The sequence below is a fragment of the Falco rusticolus genome, chromosome 4 (assembly GCF_015220075.1).
Source record: "Falco rusticolus isolate bFalRus1 chromosome 4, bFalRus1.pri, whole genome shotgun sequence".
Classification (NCBI taxonomy): Eukaryota; Metazoa; Chordata; class Aves; order Falconiformes; family Falconidae; genus Falco; species Falco rusticolus.
The window spans coordinates 111818202-111841245 of record NC_051190.1 but is presented as its reverse complement, the minus strand read 5'-3'; the positions used below and the strand labels follow the sequence as shown (position 1 = coordinate 111841245).

Genomic DNA, 23044 nt, shown 5'->3' with positions numbered 1-23044 from the left:
CACTCATTTTTGTAAGGCTTCTTCCAGTGGATCGAAAGGAAACTAAGGAAGTTTATGAATGTCTAGTTTATAAAAAAAGTTTATCAAAAGCAGAGGGCCGACTTACAAAAGCAAGGAGAAGCCAGCTAAATGGGTTCTGGCAGGAGTAGTTTTACTCTTGGCGCTTTAGCACAAAGCATTCACTAATACATGCTGCTTTCTCAATCTACCTTGCAGTTAACAGAAAAGGAGGTAAGTATTTTTCAGTCAGCTGGAGCAGGAGGTTTGCCTCACAAAACTACAATCCTTAGTGTAACACTTATGTGCTCTGTGTTGTTATTTCCTCATTCGTCAGCGTTGTGTTCATGTGTTTCTCCACATAATGATTATTGGCCTGCAAGCATTCCTTTATTACACCAGCTACAGGAAAGTAAATGGGAAACATCAGCATGGGGGTGCAGTTTGACTCACAGGATACTCCTCTTGATTATTCTTTATTCTCTCTACATAAAAGGAAACATATATCTTAACAGAATTTTAACATAATCATACTGCGATACAAACATGTTGCATTTAAACAATGTTGTTTGAAAACTTGGGTGTACACATGAAAAAACATTAAGTATGAACTGTATGTGAAAAAAATAATCCTGAACTCCGATTTAAACCAGGTAACCAGTTATGACTGCTGGAAGGTAGTTAGTTCAGGCAGCAGGTGCATCACACAAAAAACGCTGGTAAGCAATTCTTTTTCTTTATTATGAAGATGTTTAAAAGTTAATTTTTTTTTTTTATTTTATTTTTTTTTTTTTACAAAACAGTCTTCCACTTTCATGTTTCAGTGATGAATTGCACTTTGCAATAAAAGTCATCCTCCCACTGGCAGGTTGCGTCAGCTTTGGCTGGAATATAATGGCATTCGGCTGAAAGTAGCCTTCCAGTCCTTGCAGAGGCAAGTTCCATAAACTACAGGTGAAGGAGTAGGTTCAGAAAGTGACGGCTGAAAAAATGAATCTTTATGGTCAAGTTTGATCTTTATGGTCAAGTTTCAAAAGAAGGGGAGTGTTGTTTCTTTAAAGACAAGGTATGCTTTACAGGTAGTTATTAAAACATCCTTTCTGCAAACTTGGATAATTATATAAATAAAAATATTGCTCCAACTGATGAAGTTCTCTAACATGTGGTTGTGTAGCTCTATTAGAAATTAACCACTCAAGGCTTGAGTGCCATTTCACTTAATGTATAGGTCTGTGCACGTAGATTTCTCTACCAAAACGTTTTCCTGAGAGATCTTTTGCATAAGACCACATCAATTAAGAAGTTCCCAACACTGAAATGCATATACTATACTCTACAATTCTAACTTATATAAAACATAGTAATAACCTTTTGAAGTTAAAATTTGTCAACGTATTAACCAATCGCAGGCACAGCTTGAGTTCGGTGTTCTCAATTGTCGTCCGCCAGTTGTTTTTGTAAACTAGAAGACATGTGAGAAAACAATGTTAAAGTGCTTTTTAGGAAACTCAGGTTCCATTTAGGAAACTCAGACAATTTCCATTGCTGAAGATGACAGCTTCCAAAATCGCACTTCTGTATGCTTCAAGCAATCAATACAGAGTTCAAAAGAGGCAAAAGCATTTCAAATCCTTATGCAAATTAGTTGTTTACATAGACAGTATAACTCACTTTAATGAAGCTGATTTCTGCCTAGGAAAAACCTGAAGTCCAACAGACTTTTTTTTTGCATAGGTCCAGGATCTGCCCCAGGCCACAGAAGTCAAGTATTAATAAGGGCTACAAGGGTTTAAAAAGGAATAACCACAGGGCAGGGCCCTCACCTTTCCAGGTACTCCTTGACGTTGTTGTAGCCGTAGAACTTGGCCAGGTGGATAAGCATGCCCGTGGCACAGCGCCCATCCCGCCGGCGGCAGTAGCTGCAGTTGCACACCCCACGACAAGGAGGACAGATCCAGGCCTGCAAAGAGGAGAATGTGGGAGGGGATGGTAACGGCACGCCATGAGTAAGGCTGTATTTGCCTTCCCATGGCTCAGACACACACAGCTATGGCTTCCCTCTGTGTGACCGACTCTTCAGAGCAAGGTTTGAAAAGCTCACATCAGCCAGCCAGCCAACCAACCCTAACACTTCCCAAATGCTGTGGGATTAAAGAAATTGTTAAGTACTACACTGTTGGCTTGAATACTTCTTACTCTGAAGACTCTGGTTCGCTGACATGCTCAGTATTAATTTTCAAATGAAGGCATCTGTAATGCCTAACGATAACTCATCCTGCTAGGGTGACCATAGCACACTCCCTAGAAAAAGATGGGTACCCACTGTGACAAGTCTCTGTCTGCTGGTATAGCATGATGCCTGGGACTGAATTACCCAGCGAGTAGGTGAAGTCAGGCATCTCCCAGCTGCCCAGGACGCAGCTTCTAAACATAGACAGGCAGGTGCTATCAGCCTGCATTACAGTATAGCAGCCACTGCCACACTGGGCCAGCACATCAGAGCTGTTAGTTCTCCACTGTCCTTCAGAACAGCCCAGAAGCCCAGCTCTACAGCAGAGGTGGGGGAGAGGAGGTCCCAGAACAAGCTGAACACAGAGCACACTATTCTGCTGAGAGGTCCTTCCACGCACCTCATTCCCTGGCAGCTGCCTGCGGTCTCTCCTTGCTCAGGGCCTCTGGGGACAACAGAGAAAAGGGAACCAACCCCAAGAATTTTAGGTATCTTTCTCCTTTTTTCTCATATCTAAAAATTAGGATCTAAACCAAGGAACGTGCTTGGCATGCCACATTACTGAGAGCGCTTAAAAATAAAAAAAAAATTGGCATTTTTCTGATTTTTCTGGAAGTTAAGAGATTCCTTTTCTTAAAAGCTGTCATGCTTTCCCTCCACTATCTGGTAAGCACATGGAGCTTCAAAGTACAAAGACGGGTGGATTATAACCCAGGTCCAGAACCTTCCACTTGAGTTCTAAGATCAGTGTCAGCTGTAACAGTACTACAGAACTTCTTATGGCAAAAAGCTTTGAACACCATGTTACCATGAGCGTATACTCATCACAACTTACAAACAAAACCATAATCATTACACCTTCTTCCTAAGCCCAAGTAATTATACTTACTGGATCAAGCAGTGCTGATTTAACATCTTCCCCATATCGATTTCGAAGACATGGTCCACAAAACTGCCCCCTTACTCCTCCACAGCCCTGCTTGCGACAGATTGTCTTTGTATCAGTTGTCTTTTGTCGACACTGGTGGCAAGTACTGCCCTAAAGTTGGAAAGGAGGAGAAACACCTCTGTATGAAGGACATCTTAAATGCTTGTTACCAAACTTTCTTCATATATCTGCCGATAGCAAAGCACAAACTTCAAACCAAACTCAAATTCAGCAATGAAAATCTTAGTAAGAACCGTAAGTTCTGTTGCTGTGGTAAATCATACAGTTATTTAGAGAGATGGCAGGAATTTTACAGAGACAGTGCCCAGCCTCGGTTGCACTGGGAGTTTCAAACTACACTAACCTCATGTCATAGTTCTGGTTCTTTCTTCTGTCTAGGAAAAAGCTAGAACTATTCAGAAAATGACCTTGTGACTCATCATACAATGAAGCATAAAATATATCATAATTTGATCATCTCTATCTTCCTCACAATAACAGCCAGATCCAGTGATGGAAAGGAAGGACTTTCACCAAAACCTTCAGAAACTACCCAACCCTTACAGAAACATCATTTCCAGGAGGTACAAAGAACAGCCGGGATCACTACTACTTAATGGTACAACCACCACCACCATCACGTTTATTTAAAGTGAGAATAAAAGGGATGTCAGCTCTTATCAGAGATGAGTCATAGCTATAGCAAATTCCATTTAATAGCCCTATGACAAGAAAGCACTTTGCAGAGGCAGAAAGTTGGTGGGGCATATCAACCAGCACAGGCAAGCCCACAGAAGTCTGGCAAAACTTTCAAAGTTGTGCTTGTATAATACAATGCCAAGCTGCACCCTCCAGAGCGACAGGAAAGCCTACCTTTTAGCAAACACCCGTGAACTATTCAGAGACTTTCAATTTCAAGCGCATGGACACACTAAAAAATACAGCAGCTACTTACCAGAACTTTGTCATAGATTTTGTCTTTAACAGTGATTGCAATGTTGTCCAGGTCCTCCTCAGTAATATCCTCTACTGAACGGTAAGATGAATACTTCGATGATCTCCTTCTTTTGCGTGCTCCACAATCCCCCTGCTAAACAAACTCATCTCAACACCTTTTTCTGGTGTCATGAAGACTCTGTCACCACACTTGGGTGACAAATTCTTTCACTTATAATGCAATGCAAGCTAAACAGGGTGGACTACAGGCTCATGGACCACTAGAAAAAAAAAAGGGAATGGTTCCCAAATTATCACCACCTCTTTCTCTCCCTCTCCTCCCTAATCTTTTCTCTACTCCATTTATTATTCATTCTCTTTATATGTTCTTCCTTCCCATCGTTGCTACCTCTATTTCCACAATCCCTAACATGTTTTTCTGCTACCTCCTTTTCTTTGCATTCCCTGCGCACCTCCACTGTAACACTTCATACTCCATTTCTTCCCTCTCAAAATAAGGAACTATGACCATTTGCCTTCCCATGCTTTGCCTCTTCCATCTCCTAGCATACTTTCCAATTGCCTTCTCCAGTGACAGTCTCTAATGTCCTGCAAAAAACCTTCACTGAAGTTTTAGGTTTGTCCTGTCATACTCAGCCCTTTCCCTGCTTGTGTTTTTGGAAGAGTCCTCCACTCTAGTGAGCGCTCTTGTTTTTGCCTCCAAATATCTTTCTGTTTGATCCCTTTTTCATGTACAAGTCTCACCTGATCCTTAGCCTTCCCCCTACCCCACTCTCAGCACCTCATTTGTTTTTCACCCTAGATCAGCTCTGTTCTCTTCAAAATAGTCATTTACCTGCCCGGGTTCTCATTCAGTGGTACTCCACCTATTTTAATAGCCAAATTCCTCTACAGTTTCAACTATACCCAGCACCCGCTCCCACAAGCAGAACTGGGATCCAGCCTGTGCAGATGCAAACTTAAGAGTCTTCCTCAGAAAGACCATATAGTAAATATAACCGAGACAAATGACTACCATAAGCTAAGGGAGGAAAAAAACAGATTTTAAAAAAGTGGGGAAGAATAAAACTGCAACTTTTGAATGGCTAGCTAGTACGTCAGCAGTTCGTGGGTGCAGATTCCCTTCATTTGTTTTCAGTTCAGCTATATAACTCCTATCTTTTTCTCAGTCTGAAGATAGAGTTGATCTGCTTTGTCACCTCCACCAGCCCCACTGCCTTGCCACTCGGAGGCCTTCTGCATTGTGCCCTCTAGTAATTTTCAGGTAATAAATAACAGATCATAAGTAAACTGTCTTGTTATGTTTGGATAACAGAGATCACAAATACAGCCCAGTTAATGGGTGAAATAGGAGGCAGAAAGGCCTGAAGATAACTCCTTTTGTAGCTAATCTCATTAACTAATGAGCTAATCTCATTAACTTCCTGTAGGATGTGATGTCTGCTCTAAGAGCTGGCCAACAATTCAAATGTTTCCTAATCCCTGACTGGGAGATCAAGTCTGGCAAGTACCACACTGAGTCTCTTCTTCAAGATGTTTTGCTGTCTACAGCTACGGAGTTGTTCTGCAAATTTGACAGCCGGCACAGTAAATTTTTCCAAGGCAAAATTTTCTGGTGGACGAGCATTTCTGGTTGGGTTCATGCGACGTGCTATCTGGCCTTCAGAAAATGTCCTCCTTGGGATTCTCTTCTGTTTCTAGAAAGAGAAGAAGATTCCAGTAACTGTCCTTGCAGTTATGTCTGTTGTATTAAAACACCAGAAATAATCTGAAAATGTCTGTACCACACTTGTACTATCATGAATTAATCTGCTCTGCTCCCATTCCTTATTTGTAAAGCCAAACCTCACCAATTTCTGGCACTCTTTAAGTGTTCCCCCTACATGCTATACATTTTTGCTCCTTTTAAAACACCACACCTTCACAGTTAAAATTCTATTACAATCAACATCACAGAACTATATCAAAATTTTATGTACGGAATATTAAGGTAGAAGCTAGCTCTCACTGTTCTCCAGTAGCTAAATGTTCAGATTTTCCCACAATCTGAATATAACTCCAAAGAATAATCCCAATTCTAGGTTATTTTCTTTTGTATCTTGTAAATTGAAAGGGCATTAACAAACTGCTTCTCCTACTTCCAGTTTCCTAAGACCTGGAAATTACTATGAGGCACAAGATACCCTCTTCACATTGTCACACCTGCCCACTACTGCATGACTGAATTCATGCTACAGAAGTCCTGTACGGACACTTTCCATAAAGGCAGCTACTAAGTCTGACAATATAAACAAGATGTAGGAAGCAAGTCTGCCTGCTACCGCACACTTCAGTTATTTCTGTCAAAAGAAGTGAAAGGCACATTACAAGGAGACAGGCTGGAAGTCAAAACCAAGCAGATGAGGTAACAAATACTTCTGATGCCCTCCCCCTTCCTCAAGTAAAGATACTAAATAAAAGTAGCAGGCTTATGTATTAAAATTATGTTTACATTTCTATAGCATTTAACTAGAGCTAGCAAGGTTCCAGCCTTTCAAAGACAGTGTAAGCTGGCTTCACCTTTCCACCTGAGCACCACACCAGCATTTCCACATGGGCTTCCCAAAGACACGGCCCTTCAGTTTTTCCTCAGATCTCTTCAGTTTATAATATATGTGGAAGAACATTATAAAGAACCTAAAGAAGCTTACAGTTCCCTGCTTCTAGACAAGAAAAGTCAGTATCATTCCAGATTCATGCTGAAGTGGTTCAATTTCACCAATAAGAAAAGCCTGCAAGAGGGGAATTAACAGGATCTAAACCCAAAGGAAAGCAACTACTCTTCCTTATTCCCACATACAGACATTTGTCTAGCATCCCAACAGTATTTCTGGGGCAAAAATGATAACATCATCTCACCTTGGTCTCTGTATTTCTTCATAAATTATCTTATAAAATTCCACTTCCTCAAATAACCTCTGATACTTCAATACTGACCAATAGCAAATCTATACAAATAAAGTGACCAAACCCAAAGAAAATCAGAACAAGCTTGGTGAAAGCGTTTCACCAGGAAACACACGTTAATCCTCAGTCTAGCAAAAACGCCTGTCACTTCTAGCCAGTACCAGAGACTTACCGAAGGAGCCAAGGTGGGTGTTTTCACTGGGAACAGGTCGGGTATGGAATTCAGTTCTGCCAGCAGCTGGGCAAGCTGAAATCAACAGTGATGCTGCATTGAAAATTCACTGCAAACTTGCAAATAAGCAACACTTACCATCCACTCTTCACATGCACTCCAAATTATATCTAAACACATAAAGTTTCAGTGCATGAAACCCTTCTGGAGGCATTTTATCTAAGTGGGGCTCATAAAAAGGGTTCATTTACTCTTGAATGAGCAAAACTCTGTAGGCAGTGCTGACTTCACAGCTCCCATTAATTCTTAGTGAGAATTAGAATTGGCTAGAATTACGTCCAATATTGTTGAAACAGCACTGAAGCAGCACATTACAACATGGTTAAAATATCTGTGACTGATAAGAAATGCATAGTTCATATGAGGGAGAAAAGGAAGACAAGGTGCCCTTGGTCAGAAGGCTGTAAGATGTTGCTTTCTGCCAGGGAACTCAGACCGTCCCCTTCCGCAGTGACGTTGCAGCAGGGAAACTTTGCTCATTGTTTTTCCACTGGTCCTTAGTAGCAATGCCTAGAAACATTCCGTTTTCAGTCATGACAGCTCTAGTGCTGATTTCACAAATGCTGCAAACCACAGCCAGTAATGCTACATGGCACTGCTTTGTGCAGATACACACAGCAACATGGGTACACGCTCATTTACAAAGTCATAAACCACCGAAGGCCCACTGACGGCTCCCCTAACCATGGCGTATGCAGCATCAGAAGCTGCTTCAGCAGGATGACCTGATGCACTGTGTAGATGTCCTGGAGGTACCTTTCAACAGAAGCAGTGGCTGACAGGTCCAAAAAAATACTGACCTGTTCTGGAAGGCCAGGATGAGGCTATCTTCTGAAAAGCCAGCAACAGCAGGGATGAGCCAAGCTGCTGGCTGTCTCCGAGACCGCCATACCAGTCACGAGAATAAAAGCTGGATACAGCATTTCTCAGTAAATAATTCAGTGTGGCATTTATTAAAAGCTATTTAACATCATTACAGTACTGCAATTAGTATGCTAATGAATTTTACAACGGTTGAAACTAGAAGGAAAAGTGAAAGGTGGGAAGGGTGGAAGGGTGACAAGACCAACACAATAGCACTGAGGGTACAAGACAGATTAGATACACAGGTACAAAACTAAAGCACGTTTTTATGTGGGAGCTGCAAGCCCACACACCCAAGAGGTATACACCCAAGACTGCTTGGAAGCTGCCATTTTTCATGGAAAACAGTAAAACTGAAGGAGCCACTGAGGATCCGACATCAACTCAGATTTGCACAGCAGCGTGATAATTAAATTTGCACAGCAGCTGGTGTCACACTGGACAGCAGAAGTGCTAAGGAATAATGTGTCTCTCTCTTACACACCTACACACACACACACACATGCTTTCAGTAGCAAAGCGTTAACTGTAAACTTCATATCCCGTAAAACTGGAAAGGTACATTTACCATCCTTAGCAGTTTTTAGCTGGCTTTCCAACCAGTAACCGCAGCAGATCTGTCAGACACAAATGAAAAGTACAAACTCTTGTGCAAATGTTACCACCAGCCACCTGAATGGAACAGCCAGTTTTCTGACACGTTCTGGATATGACTGCAACTTGGGCATCTGTCACTTTGTTGACATCCACATACAAAATGCTTGGTTCAGCTCTGGTTTTAAACTTGAGCTATCTAGTCCTACTTTTTTAAAAATACTTTTTTTTAAAAAAAAAAAAATAGAGACTATTTTAGGGTAAATGTCTGAGTGTTGATGGTCCTCTAGTGTTTTCCCAGGTAGGAAAATTCAAGCACAAACCACTATGAGATTTTCCCAAAGTGCCAGCACAGCACCCGCAGGGACCCCAAAATTCAAGCATGCTGAAGCTAAGTACTTGGATGTAAGCGTCAGAGAGCAAAGCACTGCTCGTAAGTCTTACCATGGCTTTATTTTCTTTAATATTCATGGCTCTCTTAAGGAGAGCACTGGAACTTTCCTCCTGTGTTTCTTTAACGTCTTCTTCAGATTCTGAAGCAGAGCCCTCTAGTTTGTCCCACCGCTTGCAACTTATTTCTTCTGAAAGAGGTACAAGGGATTCACTGTCCTTTAGGGGTAAGTTAGAAAAAACCTGTTCAGGCACTTTTTTCTCAGATGACTTTCTGGTGGGAAACTGCAAGGCAACACGAAGGCCAAAGCTTCTTCTCTTGGGGGAAACCTTCTTCTTCATCCCTTCCTCCTCTTCTTCCTCACTACCCAATAAATTAGCGCGTTCTTCATCACTCAAGTCTGACTCCATTGCCTAGAAGCAGAAGAATCCCATGTTACATTATTAGCTGTGACACAAGAAATGTCGTTTTTAAAAAAACTAATTCTAGGCAGCAATGTCACCACCCAAAGACACTGTCATAAACGCACCTAAATCAACAGATTTTTAAAAGTTCAGGGTACGCACCTTCTCCTTGTGCAGAGCCCAACACAACATCTACATATTGTCTGGGATACAGACATAGTGTCTTCAGAGGAACAATCTTGCCCAGCACAGTTAGTCTGTAGAAGTTGGGGAAGAAGTTCTCCCTTCTCATATGTGATGTTACATTAAATAAAGCTTACTTTCTCTTTTTAAGATAACACATTTTTCTTCAGCATAAGAACAAACATCACAGTGTATCAGAACATGAGGTTTACGAAGAAGAGACAGAGAAAAAGGAAGTCAACATATACATTCACACATAGGCAACTACCTTTACCGGAACTCCTTTCTTGTTCACATCCACCTCACTTGAATTGAAGCCTTCAAACGCTTCTGTTTCAGAGTCAGTGTCTTCAGTGAAAATCCTCTGCAGCTCTTCAGTGAGGTACCTGGACTGGTATCGACGCCCCTGTAAAAACACCAGCCAGTAGCTGTTAGAGACAGTCAGATGCAGAGCAGTCACAATAAACAAGTTCGGAGGTTCAAGCAGGTACCAACTAGATGGCAACATACTGTGAAAGCACTTTTCAAGGCAAAGCCCATCAAAAGAAAAAAGCAGAAGACTTTCACAGTGTCAGGACCGAGTTATTTTAAGTTGGCAGCATTTTTTTCCTCATGTTGAGCTGAAGGCTTTCACTGAGATGCTGGGGAAAATTTCTTCTTCATCCCTTTCTCCTCTTCTTCACTACTACCCAATAAAAATAAACTATCAGTTTTCTTACATGTAAATTATGTTGGTTTGTGTTTTTTTCTGGATGTAAAAAAACAGGCCTTGAACGGAAGAAAATACAAACCACAACTGCAGCAAAAAGGAGCCCTCCTTTTTTTCACTTAGCAGTAGAAACAACACTGTCCTCTGGGCTTGCTGCAGCAGGACTCGGGGCTCCGAGATGGATTCTGCTCCTTCTCATGCTGTTACACCATCATTGAAGTGACAGACACCAACATAAAACCACGGAGCTTTGAACAGCCTGACTAACATCCCTCCACCTTCCAACTGCCCAGCTCTTTTTTAATGGTGCAGTTTGTAATTGAAACAAGTTCTAGGGTAGACAGATCACAAATTTCTGCCTACAGACTAGGAAGTAAAAAGTCAGCCCATGAAAAAAACTAACATCTCGTTAAAACGCTCTTCATGATACGCATGTTACATACCAATCACTTACTAAATCAGAAATGTATTTCCATACTTCCAATCAGAATTAGTAGAAGACCATCTGTCAACTCGTCCCCTTTAGTGTCCTGAAAGATCTGTTTATGGTAGGAACACAACCCATGTTCACACCACATCTGCCTCTTCAAAGTCAGCAACACTCATGTTTATTTCCCCAATTTTCCTGTGCTATTTTTAACTCCCACGAGACAAAAAAACAAAAAACAAAAAACAAAAAAAAGAGAAGAGACCTCATACAATGCACTTGCCAATTCTTCCTTTCAATTCCCTCCCTTCCCTGACTTTAATTACACAATATCTGGTGAAAAACAGATACAATAGATGAGTGGAAAAACTTATATGGGAATGGGAGGGGGGAACTACTGCATGTGCTGTTTCTTTACACTTAAACATCTCCTACAACTTATTATGGGTAATTGGAATGAGTTTTCTCTGAGCAAAATTACTTTATTCTTTTGTTGATAGGTGCAGTGCAGCTGCTTCAGAAAGGAACAAACATAAAGTTACTTTAAAGTTAAAATTGCATTTCTTGGAAGAAAACTGAAGTTTTTATGCATGCTGTGTTTTCATGAAATTCCAGAGCGAAGGTTAGGGGGCGGAAATAAGCTGTTTGTTAGCTGAAGTGACTAAAACCAAGACAGCTAGAGCTATGCTGTTACACCTATGAAGAATGGTCTACACAAGGTAAAATATACATCCAGGATACCTATAGAAATGGCTGAAACTTAGCAGAAGTGCAGAGATTATGGGAGCAGGACTGCAGAAAGGTCTGAGGAAAAGCAGACATGCAGAGGTAACAGCCTGGATGTAAAAATGAGGCATTTGCGCCTCAGCATCCAAGGGAACACCTGATGCACTAACATCCCATTTGCCACCCTGGTAGGGCAGCTGCCTTGTTCTTCTCCCAGGAATTTTTCTGCTGCAGAAATATGCCCATAACACCCTGTATCGAAGAAACTCAAAGCATTCAAAAATAACATCACTTTTCTCATGTTCCTGCAAGTACATATTACGAGCACTTTTATGGATGAGCAAACTGAATCATACAAAGTAATTCTTGGTTTGGGTCGTCCAGCAAGTCTGATAAAAGTACTCAAATCACAGCATCCGCTAGCCACAATTCCCCACTTCCCAGCTGTGATGGCAGTATCCATCACAGGCAGGACCAGGGTTAGTCACTCACAAGCCCTTTATCATCCCAGAATAATTTTATGCTCCTTGGGTCTAGTCTCAAAAGCCATTAATGGGGTTGGTTGCATACATAAGTCCCATTTGCATCAAGTGCCTGCTCTAAGATGTACATTTTGTTTAAAGTATAAGATTAAATGCGTGTCTTTACTCCAAATTGGAACTGAACTTCCCATCATGCACTTCACACCAAAACCTTCTAGTTTCCTGCACAACAGGTACCTATGGTCTTTCTCAATGACAGTAGTGTTTGGCATCATAAATGGATGGAGCTCAGGATAAAAAAAAATGGTGGGCTTATTGTACCATTTAGTGGTAAAGGAGTTAAACTCAATACTGACGGAGATTTAAAATAATTCTCAGGCCAAGGGAAACACAGGAATGGTGAGAAAGGCTCCAGTGCCAGCTGTAAATTTGGAACAAGTCTCACTGGGATTCCCAGTAACGCATGCTAAAGTAACAGTACCTAGCTCTCCCATAGCATTTTTCATCACAGGATTTTAAAATGCTTTGCAGCAAAGATCATTATCGTATCTCCATTTCACAAGTTGGGAAACCAAGACACAGAGAAGTAAAGGAAGGTGCCTGCAGGCTCCAAGCAGGCGGCAGAAGCTCAGGCTCCCATACAAGGCTCCCCCTCTGCCATCACCACCACTACTTCTCATTGATCCTTCTTCATGCTCCACACAAATGTAAGGGCAAGCCACCTCCTGGCTTTCTGAAGTTACCAGTACCATCTAACAATAAGGTTACAAAGCAATTTAGAGCCCAGTGTATTTCACTACATTTTAGCCACCACCTTTCTCCATAGGACAGACTGTGTCTCTACCCCCAAATGGCTTCTGCACCCTCCTGAGGCCATTCGTCTCCAAAGGCTCAAGAATAGTACACACTTGTACAAGCCTCACTCTGTCTGTTTCCTTTGCTAACACTAGTCATCTTCCTTGTCTTCAGCACCTCTTTTACCAGGTACTGACCTGAGGGACTAGGAAAAGGGAAAAGAAAAAAAGGAAAAAAAAGAAAAAAAAAGTAATTTTCAATGTTGTTATTAATGGAGTGGCGGGACCTTTTAAAGAGCACAGCTGACAAAGGTATATTTTAGCACATCAGCCCATATCTACCAAGTATATAATTATAAGCTTCTGAAAGACTGAAAACTAAAGTTTCTGGCAGCCAAGACAGCACACCAGGTGTCTTCCTTTCTTGTGAATTCAGCTGGTAACTCCAGCTACCATATCAGAGAATTAAAAATACCAAATAATTATGCTGATCTAAGCTGCTTCACCATTAAGAGAGCAGACAACCAGCAAGTCTCAGGACCAAAGCCAGAAGCTGATGGTTTCTGTTGGTGACCACCACTAAAACATGATTTTCGTGCAGAAACAGCACTGACAAATTAGTGTAGAAACAGCACTGAGATAAATTTCTGGAAAAAATACCTTGAATCTGCGTGCTCACAAATGCCCATCTATTACTATGCATTTCCACTGTCTTATGTGGCCAGGGTGCAGCAGTCCAGGATGGCAATTCTCTTTCCTGCTGGCTACACTTACCTTTTATACAAACCCTAAAAAGGACAGCCAGTTTCTATACATTTATTTTTAACACGAGGACTACAGATCATGGGTTTTGCTGCGAGTTACGGCTCGCACAGCCTTGACACAGGCTAGAGTACTACTGCACCCAAACAGTGTAACTAGGCCATGGCAATCTGTTCCTACCTTTTTTCCTGAGTCCACGGAATCAATACTAGCATAGCCGTCCTTTGACGACAGCCACCTCTGTCTGGAAGCATCATCTTGGAATCCCAGAAAATCTTCAGTGTCACTGGGGGCATTAAAAATGTCAGTCACGTCCTTGGGTATCTGTTTCTGGTCCAAAATGAGACAGAGAATACAAGTCAGACATGCCAACTTAATAGCAACACTCAACGGTACAACTTATTTCTGTACTCCTATGCAGGTGCAAATCTGTATCACCAAACATGCTATGTGTGAACTGCACCTCATTTAGCTAAACTCCAGGAAAATTCTGTACAGTTTCAATCCCTAAATACAGACTGCAGATGTGGGGCTAGGAAGGGGCTACGACATGCGTGGTGTTTAACTCCACAGAACAGTACTTCTCGGACATAAAAACGTGTCTGCCTCATCTTTGCAAGCACGTGCTCAGGGCACCCTTTATGCCTAGTGAAATCCACCACTGCTCCTCCTCTCACAGAGCAAGGATGGCTCAGCGGTGGGGAGTACACCTTCAAATATAACATATGCTAAACAAGTACAGAGAAACCTTATCAGGAGATCCAGTACCAGTACTGTTACATGTTTTAGCAGGTGCTTAACTAACTCCAAAAATAAAACCAATGCAACTCATTCTCCTCCATCAGTACTGCTGCAGAGCTTTTTCTGTGACCATCGGCAAGACAGTGAAAACCCACTGTAACCGAGAACATTTCTTGTTTGCTAGAAGCCCGTGATGTAGCCTGCCAGGAAGATGCACTGCCAAGGGCAGGCAGCGGCACTTTCTGAGGTGACCAAGGTCACAACTTCAGAGTTTGCTAAGTCCAGTTGCGGCATGGAAGCGGACTTATACTACCACATCCAACCATTCCCCCAGCCACACACTGCACCAAGCACTTTGGATAAGCCTCTCCATGTAATGGGCCAGTAAGGAAGCCTTCAGACAGCTCCCACCTAGGCTGCTTCAGGATTTGGTGTGTGGAAGGATGGGATGAACAGACCCATCCTTGAAAACTGAGGCAGAAGGCAGTTTGCCAAGTTTCAGAACACGGTTTTACACATCCCAGTATCATTTACAAAACCATTCTGCCGTTCACAAAAACGCTGGGGGAGAAGAGTGTCCGCATCACTCACCACCAGCTTGACATTTCTCCCACATCCCCAGGACACGTACACATCATGTATACTATTCCTACCTGAAGCAAGCCTCTCTGCAGCTTCTAAATCTGCATGTGGACTTCCCACTCCTCTCATTAACTCACAGGAACATGAGATCAACAGCTGCCTGGTGGGAGGGGCCAGTTCCTCATCTGAAGGAGAAAGTTCTGAAGGAGAAAGTCTCCAGCCCTGAACATTCAGGAGAACATCCCCAAGACGAACTCCAGAACCGAGAGCAGCATGCCCTTGTCCACTGCCATAGACAACCAAGGTTGCTCACACAGGGCCACATATGATTATTTTTATTATTATTTTACCTTTTTATTATTTGTGCCAAGGTGAATAGCCCTAAACAGCTCAGTCTCCAAAAATAATGTTGCTGACAAAATTCCAGTTCCGTTAAAAGAGCAAGCAGCACCTTGACCAAAGCTTCACTCTCTGAAATAAGCTACAGCAGTGGGCATACCTGGGCTTAATTTTATTCTTGCTCTGCTTTTATAAAGCTGCTGTAGACTGATGCAAAACTGGTCTCCTGTTGCTTGAGTAAGAGCAGAACTCACCTCTGAACAACTGACCCTCACAGGCGTAAAACAGCATGACCCAAGCACTGCTGCAGAAGGCATGCTGTCTACATTTGAACCCCTTTGGACATTCCCTCACCCCCACGTCTCACAACGAGCAGCCAGAGTCTGCCTCCATGGCTGTGACGGAATCCACCCAGCACAGAGCAGCGTTAAAAATGAAGCATTAGGCATTTTAATGGGAAAACATACAAGGAGCTTTAAGCCTCGTTGCTATGAATATATTGCTTCCAGGAACCACTGCGTTAGTTCTTGTGCTACTGTACAGCCAAGTTAGGCACAGAGTAATCACAGCAGTGGCTAACTAATTTCTTGTTCTTCATCATCTATTATTTCTGCATCTGCACCAGAGGAGCCATTATGGGCATGCAATTACTGATTTTGAACAAAAAACAAACAAACAAAAAATTCCTTCCCAAGTAGAAGACCTCTTTTGATCTTCATGCGTTCCTGAATACTAAGGTATGGATTTAAGTAACTTACTGCAAAACGTCAAAGATTTTTAGTTTGTGACTTGCTCCCCGCAGGCTGACCATGAAAGAATCCCATTCCGTCGCTGACGAGTCCCCATTTCACCAAAAAGGCTTAGGTTAATAGCAGGTAACACCGGACACATTCACCGTGGGCGTAGCCCAGGAGTTTAAAAAAAAGCACCCTCATGACCAAGCTTGCTCATCGCCAGGGTTTCTACACCTGAAATCCAGCATTTCTACACCTGAAATCACAAGTCACGTTTATTCCCAGGAGAAGCCCACTGCCAGCAGCAGACAGACATCAAAGACGCGCCTGCACCAAACACCTCTGCTGTGATGGGTTGGTTCGCTGTTATCTCCTGTGCAGTCCTGGCAGCCACAGACATTTCCATTTTTAACTCTCAATTAAGATACATTCAGAAACTAATTTATAATCAGCATCTGAGTCCAGCATTTTAAACTCTGTCAACAAAGTAGCATACGCCAAGAAAGAAAATACCTTTTTGCCTGAACACAAATGTCAAAATATTAATCTATTCTAAGCACTTGAAAGATGCCCACACTTCAGGAAAGGACCCCTGAAAAAGGCAGGAAGGCAGAGAGGTGATTAACATTTCAAGCTTGCCCAGGGAAAACATTTCAACATGAACAGATCACAGGTCCAGACACAATGGTTTGCAGAAACGCTGCAGAGATGTGAGTAATACTGTCTTTTGAAGATACCAGCTACAAGAAGCCAAGTACTGAAAGTACTGAAAATCTAGTAAAAGCTGAAATAAAATCACAGCTGCTGAAAAAGTCAAAGTCTTATTTCTAGCAGGAAATTTTACACCTACTGAGGTCAGTTATGTTTGCACATAAAATACACTTACTTGTTTAAAACACTCACAAGGTACTTTTGAAAAGCAGCAGAAAACATTCCCCACTACAAACAGCATACAAATCCAACAATTGCCAACAACCAACCCTAACTATTTCCTTTCAACAAAAGATCAAAGTTCAAGACGGCCCCATCTCTGTCTCCCCTTCTCTAAAGCTGACAAAACACCGCAGTACACCCAGGAGCGCACCCGGATCCGTCGGGCTGCATGGAGGAGAGTTCCCGTTCCCACAGAACCAAGAGCAGGCAGCTCGTGTGTGCCCACGGGGGCTGGCAGATCTGTCACCAAGGGTGACAGAGACTGAAAGCAAGGCTGGCAGGGATGTCAGACCTGTTTTGGCAACGCTCCCATACTCCCCACGAGTGATGGAAAAAGTAAAGCACCTGAGGTGCCCACCAAATGTCAAACCAACATTGTTCCAAGTGCCATCCCCACAAATTCCACCTGTCTTGTGAGGCAAGGAAAGAAAAGCCTGCGGTGAGCTGTTTTACTTTCCACATCAACAGGAAGAATTCTTGTGTCTCAAGCAAAAAACCAACTTTCTGGATACCAAAGCCGAAACAGGTGCAACTTGCCCTTCTGCCAGGCAGTGCCCTGGCAGGCGGTGAGGACGGAATGCTTGCCTGCATGCACACCTGCAGCTTTGGGGGGAAGCATCAGAGTTATTTCTACACCACTGTCAAACATATTTGATTTTTTTAAAGAGGCATTTGTACATACTGCCAATTGTCACAACAGCACACTCTTCTCTGACAATATATCGGGAGTACATACTGTGTGAAAAAGCACGACTAGATGTAATTCTTTATTTTCGCAACTACCATGAAAAAAAATTAGTTGGGCTGTGTTCCCCTCATTCAAAATTGCACAATGTATAGACACTGCTATTTGAAGCAGAGGACAGATAATTTCTAACGTTCAGGCTCAGTCAGACTGAAATAATCCCAGCTGAATCCCAAACACATACTCCCAACAAACCAAACTTGTCCAAAGTCACACCTTCAACGTGCGCTGGAAAACCTCTTGACTTGTCCCGGGCTCCGTACAGCGGCAAGCCCCGGGCAGGTCTCTCAGGGGTTACAGGCACTGGATTTGGCTCAACCGAAGAGGGAAGCACTCCAAGGCTGACAATTACGGGCAGCACAAGAATAGAGGGCCCCAGTCAGAATGCCGATAGGTGCCAAACCAAAACCCCACAACTATTCACAAGCCAAGATCTTGGTGTTTCCACTGGAGTCAAAGACAAACAGCATTGTGCGGAAGCTTAATTTTACACATCATACGAACGCCTGAAGGATGTGGAAGGCAAAGAGAGGCGAAGTCGTATTACAGTGCAAAAGGACCACACAACTAGATGCAGAGTCAATAGGACTGTCAACACCATCCAACCTGCCTGAGATTCAAAAGCCGCAACTAAATCTAGGAAGGCAAGGAAGATCCCAGGTGATCTCTGCAATTTCTCAACAGCTTCACAGCACAAAAACCTGAAACCTTCTGGACAATTCCTGGCACAAGCGGCAGCAGGGTGAAAGGCAAGTGAGTGTTCAGAGAAAAGAAGGAACAAGTGATAAAATACGCAGTCATCACACAGTTTCATGATCTTTGCAGGGGTACTTAGATTCCACCAAAGGTGAAAGTAGATTGTACCTGAGCCTGTACATCTGTCACAGCAACAACTCCTGGGACTTTCAGGGTAGTTTCCCCTGCCCCTGCAAAAAGTTACGGTAATTTCTACCTCAGTCAACCTGCTGCTAAACCCAAGCACTCCATGAAATTATAGTAAATTCATCTCTTTTCAGAACAGTAGAGGACGGTTTCTACATTGTTGCTTTTTTAAAAATGATAATTAAATAAGCTAAAACCCAATTACGTAAGCTACTGATAAAGTAAAGAATGCCCAACTATCATAATCACACGGCAAGTCATTTAAAACGTTACCTTCCATAGGCAATATCTACCTGGAAACTACCCCCACTTTTCAACAACGCTGATAATAATGTCAGTAACAGCATGCTGGCATATGAGCACAGTCCAAACACTCTGTCAACCACTACCATCTCTTCTTTTGTAGTATCTAATCCCTCACTGATCCACACTGTTATTTCCGAATTAATTCTGTGTAATTTAAGAGCATCCCTTTCATTTGTGGCGGTGCCTAATTACTTTCCAAGCCCCGGCATTCCAAGGAAAACACTTCTGTACGCCACCATAGGCATGCAACGCATCCCCTGCTCGTGTCTGGACCGCTAGCGGCCAAGCATTCTGGGTGCTTTGTCAGCCAGCACCCCTTTAATGAAACCCATGTACTGAAACGGTGGTGCCAAGAACCTGTTAAATTAGACTCTAGGATGGGAAATGGAACCGAAGGTCCTACAGTTGAGGACAATTCCGTACCACTGCCTTCCCTGGCAGCTGCTGTCAATGGGGGCACGTACCCACTTACCAGCCAGTTTGTCAGCAGACGACCGGTGACTTCAGACACATGGAAACCTTCACCACCACATCCTTCTGGCTCAGCCGGGGCTGAACCCACTCCTCACAGGGAGAAGCAAGAGCCTGCAGAAGGCCTTGCTCTGCCAAAAACGAGCTCCCATGAGAAAAACGAGGGCACCGAGAGCAGACTGCTTCCTTCTCCCCTCTGCCGAGCCTTACAAGGAACATGACGTGTGCCCTTTTAGCTGTGTGGCAGAGGTGACCAGCAGACAGGAAGCATGTCCTTACAGCACCAGAGGTGTGAACCGTGTGCTATTTGCTTCTAGTGTATCATGTCCATCGGGTTTCTCCCCAAGGGTTTTACAGCACCTTTATCTCCACGCTGCCAATGGAGAGCCTGAGTGGAAGGGTCACAAAGTCCCCAAGAGGACAGGGATCCTAACAGCGCATCTACAACCCTCCGGGTCCCACAGAAACCCACCTCAGGCCCTTCCATCAGCAAGACCTGAGTCGCTGGGCTTCTCCTCGCTCCGTCCCACCACCTGGGACACCCACCACGAGAAGCGAGGTGGGTGCACTCGTGGATGTATCCAAACGTGTGTCAGGCTCGGACCTGCTGGTTGCACTGACCCACCAGGCGTTTTGTCCCCAACCCTCCAGCCTTACCCATAACCAGGTGACTCAAGCAACGTGACGGCGGCATTTCAAAACAACAACAAAAAAAAAAACCAAAACCCACCACACAGATGATGGGCCAAAACGACAAAAAAAAAATTTTAAAAAATTAATCAGCTATTTCAAAACCGGCACGCCCAGGCTGACAACAGACTCGTTAATTAACAAAGTTCCTCCACCACAAGCAACGCGCAGCCCAGCTGCCTTTCTCCGGGACGCTGCAGGGCGCCGGGGCCGAACGCCTCCGGGCGGCTTCCACCCCCTCTCCGCAGCCCCGGAGCCGCCGCGCCACGTGGAAGGCGCCCGGCGGGACCGCGGGCCGCCGCCTTCACCGGGACCGTGTGTGGCGGCGGCGCGGGGGCCGCAAGCGTTGCCCGCCGCTGGCGGCGGCGCCGACCCCGGCGCCGCCGCCAGCGGCGGGCAACGCTTGCGGCCCCCGCGCCGCGGGACGGCGGACAAAGGCCTCCGCTACCCCGGCAAGGCGCAAAGCGGCCGGGCCGCCGCCTTACCGCTGCGGCCCGGCCTAGGCCCGCCCGCCCCGCGCAGCCCTCAGGCCGCCTCACCTCGCCGCGGCTCCCCGCTGCCGCCGCCGCCGGGGCCGCTGCCGCTCCCGCCGCCCGCCGCCGCCGCCGGCCGCGCCGCGCCATGGCGCAAGGAAGCGGCCGCGCTGCCGGGGGAGGAGGAGGAGGAGGAGCGGGGGGCGGCGGCGGGGTGGAGCCGGGCGGCGGCGGCGGGAAAGGCGCGATGGGGCCGGGGAAGGCCGTGCGGGGCCTTCGCGGCCTGGCGGGGGCAGCTGGCGCTGGGGGCGGCCTCGTGGCTTCCCTCAGCACGGCAGCGAGCCCGGAAGGAGCGGTGTTGCCTGGGGGGGGTACGCAATTAAAAAAAAAAAAACAACCTTCATTTAGGTGGTCCGGGTGTGAAGTGCGAGCCTTCTGCGAAAGTCTAAAAAACAACAACAACAACAAAAAGAAGCGGGGGTGGGGGTAGCGATGACGTGAGTTTAAGCGCTTTGTGCCAGCGTTCCCCAGTGCCCCCCCGCCAACTGCCCCGAACTGGGCAAGCGAATGTACCAGGTGAAAGCCACGGGGAGCGGAGCTGATGCCTTTCAACGGCACCTGGAGAGTTCAAATTTCAAAATATCACAAATGGTGGAAGGTCAATCAGATCAGAGAAATTAAATTGGGGAAAAAAACCGGGGCTGTGTCAATTTTAAAAGCATTTTTCCCTCCAATAAACCTACTGGTTTAGTGTATTCTTCCACGCTTCAGCTAGCAGAAAGAAAAATGAACACAAAGACATGCAAACTAGTTTCCTCTGAATAACCTGTATTCCTGAATGAACAGGGTTTTGTTTGTGGTTTTTTTTAACTTCCATTATATGCATTGCTTTATTAATCAAGGGGGTGGCACTAGATAAGGCACTTTACCTTACAATTACTTGGTGAATGAGTGAGAAGGCTAGCCCCGCTCCCGAAGGTGGCTGGCGGCAGAAGGAGGTTGGTGCCCAGCTCCCCCGGTCCCGCTGACACCGTGAGCCTTCGCTTGTCGCACGCAAGGTGAAGCACTCCAGGCAGGAACATCTCGAGATGGTATTTTCCCACCTGCAGCTTTGGTAACAGAACGGTGCACTTTCCAATATGGTTGTCATTAAGTTAATGCCTGCAATTAGGGCACATTTTATAAAGTTCCCTTCCCTTTTCCCATTCTTGTGTCTAAACATTTCTCCCTTGGTGGGCCTGAGAAGCACCCTCTGCCTCTGCCACCTTCCGTCTCAGCAGGATGGCCTCTGCGGGCGGCTCACAGCTAAAGAGCCCTCTCGGGGACGGCGGTGAAGCCCCTTCAGTGTTTGCAGTGCCATGAAATCAATGTGCCTTTACCGTTCTCTGGCTAGGATTCCAGAAAACAGAACGCTCAACGGCTCTGTCTGAACCGGGGGCTGTAGGGGTAAGGTCTGCAGGCATGTTCCACACTCAGGTGTCTGTCTAGCAGCACGTGGGTGAGCTTCCACAAGCCCTCCGGTCTGGATGGTTGGACCAAGACAGCAAGAAACTCACTTGCCCACATAACCTGGTTGAAATAAACCCATGATAACTGCCTTTATAGTTCTTTATAGTTCTTGCATTGATAAAAGCAAATCAGATGAGCCAACTTCAGCCCACTGTAACTTGCCTTCAAACCCAATAGTGAGTTGCCATGCTAACAAAAATATGTTCAGATTGTTTTGACTATTTTAATACTTTCTGGATGCCATTGAATTGAATGTTATATTTTAATTTAGGAGAGCGCTCCAAAATGCGTTATGGAGCCTGCCTACTGTGAGTTCCCAGGCCTGACTGGGTATTTTAAATACTGCACTGTAAATACCAAGTTAAAATAAAAGTCACAGAAAAGTAATGTTTTTGTAGGAAAGTGGAGGACAGATGAGAAATGGCCATGTTCTGCCCCTCTCTGAACAGCCACCCTAAAATGCAGAAAAGCCTCTCCTTGTGCCATGGTATCTGATCCCCAGTGTAACACATAGTGGACTAACTACCCATTTAAGTACTTCCAAGCCTTTCTATTCCAGCCACACGGAGAGTATTTGTTAGGAGGGAATGTGAGGAAAGTAGTTACATGCAAACAAAGAACCGTTTAGCCAAAGGAGGCCATTTAAATACTGGTTTGCATTGCATCCACTATAGAGGCACCTGCCGTTGTCACTCAGGCTGCAGAAATAAGAAGCTTTGGGGATGAGGTGGGGAGGAGGGAATTCAGTGGAAGACAAAATGGGGAATTATGTGTAATATCAGCAAAATTGAAATGCAGACTTCTTAAAACATGAAAGAATAAAGATCTCTTATGCGATACGTTCCTAAAAGACGTGCATTTTACGTATTCCACTGCTGACCCTGGATTTGGTTCTTTCACTTGTCCCCAGCAGGCTATGTTATGAAGCACTTCGTTTGTTAAAAGCTGTCAAGATGCTATCTTGGATTGCGAACAACAGATTTGAAGTGGCTGTGTTGACTGTCCTGTGCTAA

At 44.5% G+C, this 23044-nt stretch overlaps 1 protein-coding gene across 3 annotated transcripts; it reads right to left on the bottom strand.

Annotated features, from left to right (window-relative positions):
* Positions 1 to 440: 440 nt before the first annotated feature.
* Positions 441 to 20634, bottom strand: CDCA7L (cell division cycle associated 7 like). Of its 3 annotated transcripts, XM_037382520.1 has the most exons (10): positions 20589 to 20634; positions 13807 to 13956; positions 9995 to 10132; positions 9193 to 9552; positions 7231 to 7305; positions 5624 to 5809; positions 4111 to 4245; positions 3117 to 3266; positions 1821 to 1957; positions 441 to 1459 (listed from the first exon to the last, which is right to left on the bottom strand). In XM_037382520.1, the coding sequence occupies exons 4-10, from the start codon at positions 9547 to 9549 to the stop codon at positions 1429 to 1431; spliced, it is 1071 nt and encodes a 356-aa protein (XP_037238417.1). In that variant the 5' UTR covers positions 9550 to 9552; positions 9995 to 10132; positions 13807 to 13956; positions 20589 to 20634; the 3' UTR covers positions 441 to 1428. The 3 variants fall into 3 exon arrangements, with proteins under 3 accessions (XP_037238417.1, XP_037238415.1, XP_037238414.1); XM_037382518.1 differs by lacking the exons at positions 13807 to 13956; positions 20589 to 20634 and having other exon boundaries at positions 4111 to 4242; positions 9995 to 10102; XM_037382517.1 differs by lacking the exons at positions 13807 to 13956; positions 20589 to 20634 and having other exon boundaries at positions 10001 to 10100.
* Between the last annotated feature and the right edge of the window lie 2410 nt (positions 20635 to 23044).